The 8265-nt window shown below is 41.7% G+C and overlaps 2 protein-coding genes across 4 annotated transcripts; both read right to left on the bottom strand.

Annotated features, from left to right (window-relative positions):
* On the bottom strand, positions 1-1056 carry LOC125506121 (BTB/POZ and MATH domain-containing protein 2-like). Of its 2 annotated transcripts, XM_087524674.1 has the most exons (2): positions 997-1050; positions 1-687 (listed from the first exon to the last, which is right to left on the bottom strand). In XM_087524674.1, exons 1-2 carry the CDS (start codon positions 1048-1050, stop codon positions 1-3), a joined length of 741 nt encoding a protein of 246 aa, XP_087380800.1. The 2 variants fall into 2 exon arrangements, with proteins under 2 accessions (XP_087380800.1, XP_087380801.1); XM_087524675.1 differs by having other exon boundaries at positions 1-1056.
* A 1581-nt stretch (positions 1057-2637) lies between these two features.
* LOC125506120 (BTB/POZ and MATH domain-containing protein 2-like) lies at positions 2638-3723 on the bottom strand. 2 transcript variants are annotated; one of them, XM_087524672.1, is made up of 2 exons: positions 3655-3708; positions 2638-3327 (listed from the first exon to the last, which is right to left on the bottom strand). In XM_087524672.1, the coding sequence occupies exons 1-2, from the start codon at positions 3706-3708 to the stop codon at positions 2638-2640; spliced, it is 744 nt and encodes a 247-aa protein (XP_087380798.1). The 2 variants fall into 2 exon arrangements, with proteins under 2 accessions (XP_087380798.1, XP_087380799.1); XM_087524673.1 differs by having other exon boundaries at positions 2638-3723.
* Between the last annotated feature and the right edge of the window lie 4542 nt (positions 3724-8265).

The raw sequence follows: 8265 nt of genomic DNA, 5'->3' as shown, positions 1-8265 counted from the left end.
TTACCTCCACATTGCCATGATGATATCCTTTGCCGCTTTCAGTTCAGCCGGCAGGATTCTTGCTATGAGCTCCTTGAGAACAGACGGGCAGCTGGACTTAAGATGCTCGTAACCCTCACTTGCAATCATTGCCTCCAAATTGGATGGGGAGGCAAGGAATTGCAAACAAGCTTCTTTGAGATGACAGAAACCATGCTGCTCTGCTAGAGCCAAATTAGTTGCCACCATGTTGGAATCAATGTGATTGCACAGTTTCTCCTCGCATATCTGCTTTAGCCTGACAATATTGTACCTGTCGGCCGCCACTAGAAGATGGCCAGCCATCACCACATCAAGCATCGGAGGGACTGAATCGGTGTATATGTAGTGGAGCAAGGAATTGAATACATCTGGTTCCATGTCACAGATTTCAATAGGAGTAGCTGTAGAACTCTCCTTCATGGCACCGAGGAGCTCCGCTCTGAAGACGGATGAGCGAGCAGCGAGGACACACCTGTGAGCAGAGAATGTCTGTCCGTTGACTTGAAAGATGAGGTCCGCTGCATCCTTGTTCTTGAGCAGATCGCCGAGATGCCAGTGCAGGTCGCTTGGAGGAACCCTTGTGTCTTTGTCATGGATGACGGTGACATCACACCTGATGGTGAGACAGTCGTCTCTTAGATGCACCGATGCCTCCAGATCAGCCTTCTTGATCAGGACTGGGTAGCTCCAGGGTGAACCTTTTGAGAAGGTACGCATAGGGTTGGCATGGCTGTATGAAGGCACTGGTTCTCCATTCTTGTCAAGTACACTGAGCGTGAATTTCGCCTTCACATCTTCGGCACCAGCAGATTGAAGAAGATAAAGATATATGGAATCAGCACAATTCGTAGCGAAACCATTTGGGCAGTATTCCACGGCCCAGTCGTGGCCTCCAACACTGAAACGTGGAGAAGTCATCAACTCGCCGTTCTTGATTAGGGCTTTGGTTCTTGAGTATCCATCCACCTTGAGCACACACGACTTCTCCTCAACTACAATGGCAGCAGAGATCTTGCACTGCTCTGCCATTCTAGAGGCGGGATTGGTGGATTGGAGTAGGATGGAAGACTGATGAGATAAGAATTTCGCTCGATCAATATATATAGAAAGGACTTGGGAAGTTGGATCCCTTCATTTCACATTCAGCCAAACGAAAACAGTGGCCTGTTCGCATCTCCATTTAGATTTGAGCGCCTGCGCACATTTGCTGCCTGCCATTTACTACTACTCGTTTACCTTCCACTGCACTGCAAATGACTAGGGAACCTTTTCACCTGCCGATGCAATGCATGCAGCACTAATGATTTTCCATGTGACCCTGAATCGAGAATTAAGCCTTTCAATGAACAAATACTCCCTCCTTTCCGGTTTATAGGGCTTATCTCAAAATCTGAGTTTTTTTCCATTTTATAAGGCTCAATTTGGTTGTTCCCCATCACAAGTTCAGATTTCAAGGTGCATTAAATAATTGCATGCAAGTATTAAGAGAAAATTGACCAATGCATGTACTTTATGCATGCATGCATTACAATTAATACATTAATAAACATAAATTTTTGAGGAAAACAAGAGCATTAATTAGGTACTTTTGCAAATTATAAAAACTATTCCACCACTCACCATCTACCTTGGTTGGTGAGATTTTTGAATTGAGCCTTATAAACCGGAAAGGAGGGAGTAAAACTTTTCACCTCCAGAGGCTACACCTTTCAACGACAAATGGCACGGCCCTTCTTGTGTGAACAAAATCAGCAACAAAGAGCCAATTAGCCAGGTTCGCGTTCGCGTGACCAGAAAGTATGTGCAATCGATTAGGACACCAATGATAGTACAATCCAGCTGAACGTAACGACCTGAACGCCGATTATACCGACCGCAACAAGAGATTTGAAGATAGTTTTTACTGTACTCAGATTGTTCGCCCTACATTTTCTCAAGACAACAACCACTCTGTATTTAGCAGACAACAGAACTGCCCTAGTCGTGCTTAACAGAAAACTACAATAACCTTTTTTTCTCCTTTAAAATCGAGTTTCCTAAAACTGAACCCAAACAACCCGGCCCCAAGAGCATAACAAGTGCACAGCAACACTACCAGCACTGTTCAGAGGGAAATAATAACCAATGCCCGTCAAAACTAGTATATTAGCTAACAGAGGATAACAATATTAAAATGCTTGAGGATTACGGCTTAGTGCTTTTTTTAAATACCAATATTTCATTTTGAAAAACTGTTAAGACTTCGGCTTAGTGCTTTCAACTGAATTACAACACAAGATCCCATGGTCCACAGACATGGCATCCATATTTCACATTCAGTTTTTCAGTGTGAAAGTAGACATGAGTGCTAAACTGCTAATAACCGAACAAAGAAAGAAACACCATCATCTAATAGTGCTACTTGAAGGACCCACACAACCTAGCATTGTAGTCAGTCACTACAAAACAGGGCAACGGTGACGAGAAGAACCATTCTACTCACCTGAACATAGATTAGACTGAATGATTAATACTAACAATTTTGTTCAGAAATACACTGGCAACCATACATGGAAATGTAGCATAACCATTACTACCAAAATATGGATGACATATATGATAATAGTTCTGTAGGCATTACTTCCACATTGTCATGATAATATCCTTTGCTGCTTTCAGTTCAGCCGGGAGGATTCCAGCTACGAGGTCCTTGAAAACAGATGGGCAACTAGATTTCAGATGCTCATACCCATCACTCACCATCATCGCCTCCAAATTGGACGGAGAAGCAAGGTACTTTAAACAAGCTTTTTTGAGAGCATGGAAACCATGCTGCTCGGCCAATGCCAAACTAGTTGCCACCATGCCGGAATCAATGTGACTGCACAATTTCTTCTCGCATATCATCTTCAGCCTGCCGATGTTGTATCTGTCAGCCGCAACAAGTAGATGGCCAGCCATCACCACATCAAGCACAGGAGGAACTGTGTCGGTGTATATGAAGTGGAGCAAGGACTTGAACACATCAGCTTCCATGTCACGGATTTCAATAGGACTAGCTGCATAACTCTCCTCCGTGGTGCCGAGGAGCTCCGCCTTGAAGACTGACGACCGAGCAGCGAGGACACACCTATGGGCCGAGAAACTCTGTCCACCAACCTGAAAGGTTAGGTCTGCTGCATCCTTGTTGTTTTTTAGGAGGTCACCAAGATGCTGGTGCAGGTCGGTTAGAGGAACAGTTGTTTCTTCGCCGTGGATAACGGTGACATCGCACCTGATGGTGAGACAGTCGTCTCTTATATGCACCGATGCCTCCAGATCAGCCTTCTTGACGAAGTTAGGGTAACCCCAGTTATCACCTTTGCTTGAGAAGGTATGTATAGGGTGCGTACAGCTGTATGAGGGCACCGGTTCTCCATCCTCGTCAAGTACACTGAACGTGAATTTCGCCTTCACATCTTCAGCATCGGCAGATTTAGGCTCGAGATAAAGAGAGATGAAATCGGTAGAATCATCATCGTTGCCGTTTGGGTAGTAGCGCACGGCCCAGCCGTGGCCGCCAACACTGAAAGGGGTAGAGGCCACGTCCTCGCCGTTCTTGAGTAGCGCCTTGGCTCTTGAGTATCCATCTACCTTGAGCACATATGACCGCGCATAAGACCTTTCCTCAGATACCATGGCAGCAGAAATCTTGCATTCCTCTGCCATTCTGGAGGTGGGTTTGGACTTTGGAGTAGGATGCAAGTTTCGCCAGAGGGAGGACTAGTTTTGTTCCCTCTATCTGTATCTATTCATTCTCGCCGCTGTCCAGTGATGTCGCTGGAAGCACGGCCGCCGCCGCCGGCGCTAGGGATTGGAGGTGGTGGCAGAGACGCGCGGGGGGAAGGGTGGCGGCGGAAGCAGTAGAGCGGACAGCGAGTTAGGTTTTCTGCCGGATGGTTTTTACCAGACGCTGTTAGAAAAACGGACGGCCGAGATGGGCTCAGGCAGGAGGCAGGACGGCTGAGACTGCATTCGCCCTGATCAGGTAATGGTGCAATTTATTAGAAGCATCCTGACCATTTTGGGAAGAACGGGCAAGAGTGCAAGAGGAGCATTGGAACACCAACGACAGAAATACAACATCTTTTCTGTCGTGGTCACGTTTAACATCTTAACAAAATATTGATATTTTAAACTAGGATCGCCTTTGGAGTTGGAGCAGGACTGGTCGATTGTGCAATTGCGTTGAATCAAACTTTTGGGGCCTAGGCTACGGACGCCGCTGATCATGGAGGAGTGACTTCGATAGAGCACTTGATGAAGGATCATGGGAGAGATGATGGGATCTGACATCATGCTCTAGTATTTTTTTCTTTGAGTCGGATCATCATGCTCTAGTTGAAACAATCTCTCATTATCTTTAGTTTTTTCTTTATTTCAAGAGGTAAATACATCAGTGGTGCTTGAACTTGCCATGGATGTGCACTTTAGTGCCTGAACTTGCAAAATACATTGAACTGGTTCAATAACTTGGCATGGACGTGCATATACGGTTTAAATGGCGTTTGTATACGTCCACGAAGCTGAGAAGGCACGCCAACATGCCATGGGGCCCACTGTCATTGACAAGGGCGCGTGGCCTGTTTTTTTGTGGGAAAACCCCAGAATTATTTTCTTACCAAAAAGGCCCTCACGACAAAACTGACAAATTATAAAATAAAAGCTGGGAGTATAACTATAAGATAAAAATTAAAACTGGTGTGCTGGATCGAACCAACGACGTACCAGTCAAGTGCACGCGGCTAGCCACTCGACAACTTCACATTTGCTGATATTTAATGATTCTTAATCTTTATAAATATTTGGCTGAACAAAATAAATAGAATTTAATAATCCAGCAAAAACAACACCGGATCTGTGACCCGAACATCAGAACAAAGCTTGTAGACCAAGCACGGATGCCACTCCAACCAATGAGTTGTCATATATCAAAAGTACAAGTACTCTTTATGACTGTATAACAAACATAATTTTTCAAAATAATGCAAAAATCTTCGTGCCATTTGAAAAACAATTCATGTGTTATTTTAAAGCATATTCATTAAATTGAAAATATTTATGAATGATTAAAATGTTTATATGATTCAGGTATTATTCATGTAGGGATTCGCAGTCTAATGGCACCTAGGCTTGTATTTTTTTAGAAACACACACAAACTTATATACTATGTAAACTTTTTAAAACAACACATTTCTTTGTTAAAGGATGAACACATTGATATACTGCATAAATAGTTTATTAAAAATGTGAAAAATTAGAACTATATGATTTTTTAATATATGAATGTTTCGAAAGTTACAAACATTTTTTCAAATTATAAATTTTATTCTAATTCATAATTTTATTATGTGTATTTCTATTAAATTACTGCGTGGGTATTCTAAGAAATTATATGAACGCTTTAACATAATTTGTTTTACATACATGTATATTGTTTGTAGGTGATAATAATTAACTTGTTTCTAAAAAATGAAATGAAAAAGAACAAACCCATTGAAACTTGATCCACACTGTGGTCCATTTTAGCCATACGGGCTCGTTATGTTATAAACCTAAATTAATCATTTTACCATTCGACGTCATTGGTTATAGTGGTACATGCGGCAACTATATAGCCTCTGGTTGCAGGTTCAAAGCAGTGGCACTATATTGCTGGAATAATTTTTTAATTACATTGTTTAGCTTTATGTTTATAAAGTGTATGAACCCTTTCCTGACACTAAATTTGAACAGGTAGATTGGCTAGGCACGCGCAGGTTTCAAACCCAGGACCAGTTCATTTATTAATAGATTAATACTTTGTTTTTGCAATTTATCAGTTTCTCTCCGAGGGCTTTTTGTAAGATTTTTTTTATTCTAGAGGGTTTTCTGCAAAAAAAACAGGCTACACGCCTTGTCCCTTACATCCTAGAGTGCCTCGTCGGCGTCATGGACGTACAAAAACAAGAGTTGAACCGTATATGCACGTCCATGCCAAGTTACGAAACTAGTTCAATGTATTTTGCAAGTTCAGGCATCAAAGTGCACATTCGTGGCAAGTTCAAGCACCAATGATGCATTTACCTCTTATTTCAACTTCTTTTGTAAAGAGACTTGCTTTCCCTCTAAAACCGAGTTTGTTTTCTTTATTTCAAAAGCTCTAGTTAAACTTGAGGTCCACCAGCAGCACTCGATAGTGGTACATGCGTGATAATTTGCCAGGACGGTCGATGGTGGCACATACCTAATTGTTGGTGCATATAGCCCTTCTTTCTTCCCTCCACTTCCAATCACATTCTATGCACTCATATAATGCCTCCACCTCACTGATGACACGACCAACAATGTTCCAATTATGATGAAGATTTGGCATGGGCGTCGCACCGATCGCCTGCGTGATGGTAGCATCGTAGTTAGGAGCATATTTGATTATGAATTGACCATAAACTTTAGCATAATAACTTGGACGAATATGCTCAAGCAATTTGAGAAGTAACCCTGGTACTATGACAACATTCAAAAGAAATTCCTTAATGTAGCTGATGAGGATTGTTTTGCCATGATGTTAGGTAAACACATGTCAATGAGGACTATGATGTTGGTTCATATTGTTATCAGCGAGACCAGGCAAGACTGCATCGTTAAAGGGGAATCGACATCCTCTGCTGAAGGTTGAGAGAAGGTGATCAAGCACGAAGGGGACTCCAGTGCATCAACATCCCCTGCTGAAAGAACTCAACCTAGATAAGCTTCTCATTGAGGGTCAATAGGAGGAAAGTGATTTAGAAGATGTGTTTTGGTGATTTATGACAAAACAGTTGAGAGGACTAAGTGATTAATTATCAAGTTTATTTTAGAAAATTAGTCATCGTGGATTTACGGATATCTATGGTATTCTCATTTATGAATTTCTCCTGAGCAATTTTACCCGGTACATCTCAGTTGTGACTTTTGCATTTTTGCATTTGAGAACTGCTCTATTTATTGTAGTATCAAGAAATTAGTTTTACCTGGTAATTCTGAGTCATAGTCCTCATCGAGTAAAAGCCTCAACTTATCCACGTAATTCCAACTATTGTGCTTTTCCTTGTTTTTTAGAACATGCCTTGGATGATTGGATGATTGATAAGTACTCCCACTATAAACGGATATAAGACTTTTATATCTTTAAAATGTCTTATATTAGTTTACATGTGAATAACATTTTTCTTCTTAAACATACACGCAACCATACCAGTAAGAAAATATATCCTTTTAGATAAGGCGAGCACTAGGCGTCGGTGCGCCGGCCTAACAGTTCGGCCGGTCGCGCCCCAGCCGCCGATCCGATTATTTTAATCCGTTCGATTAAACTGGTGGAATAAAAGCGGCGCATGTCGTTTTTTTTTCTGTGTATGCACGCTGGTCCACTTGCACTATTAGGAAGTCGCTTTTTCATATGCATCAGGGCCAGGGCCATGCAGTGGAGGTTGCATGTTATCAGGTGGGTGGAGCCCATCAAAATGATGATGTGACTTCGCTCTGCTATCTACACTCAATAGTTTCAATCGAAAATGTACACAGAAAATCTGCACTTGTTATTAAAATGTATTGTGTATGTAGCATTGCAGTAAAACTTCACAACAAAAATCAAAAATCAAAACAAAAAAATAGTTGAATGTTTGTAGCATAAATTTCGTTCCCTTTACAATGAAAAAAAACATATGTTGCATTGTGCAAAAAAGCTCACAACAAAAACGGAAAAACTATGGAAGCAAAATAGTTATATGTTTCTAGCATATTTTTTAGTTTATAGTTACAACTAAAAAAGCACTCATGTAGCAGTTCATTGGGCTGTTGTGGCTTTCGTGAAAACCCGAGCCTCCATGAAGCTTTTTTCCATCGCCGGTTGAAGCTATTTGCATCTACAGTTGAAGTTTTTTTGTTAGTGGTTGCAGCTTTTTTTGTTGCACAATGTCCTAGTTGAAACTTTTGCATCTACGGTTGAAGCTTTTTTAGTCAACGGTTGTAGCTTTTTCCTTTTCACGGTGCCTGGTTGATGCTTTTCTCATCTACGGTTGAAGCTTTTTCTGTCAACGGTTGCAGCACTGGCCGGCCCTAGATTATCTCTGGTTGAAACTTTTTCATGGTTGGTTGTAGCTTTCTCGGGTGTCGGTTGCAGCTTTGTGGGTTACACAGAACTAGTTGTATCACCCATGCAGCAAAAAGTCAACACTGTTTCTAGCAAAATTTACCATCGATTC

This window comes from Triticum urartu, chromosome 5A (genome assembly GCF_056163025.1).
Source record: "Triticum urartu cultivar PI428250 chromosome 5A, HENAU_Tu73, whole genome shotgun sequence".
Lineage (NCBI taxonomy): Eukaryota > Viridiplantae > Streptophyta > Magnoliopsida > Poales > Poaceae > Triticum > Triticum urartu.
The sequence above is the reverse complement of the archived record's forward strand: the minus strand, read 5'-3'. Positions and strand labels throughout refer to the sequence as shown.

Excerpts from the sequence above, each read along its gene's own strand:
- LOC125506121 (XM_087524675.1), bottom strand. The coding sequence starts at position 1,050 with ATGGCAGAGCAGTGCAAGATCTCTGCTGCCATTGTAGTTGAGGAGAAG.
- LOC125506120 (XM_087524673.1), bottom strand. The coding sequence starts at position 3,708 with ATGGCAGAGGAATGCAAGATTTCTGCTGCCATGGTATCTGAGGAAAGG.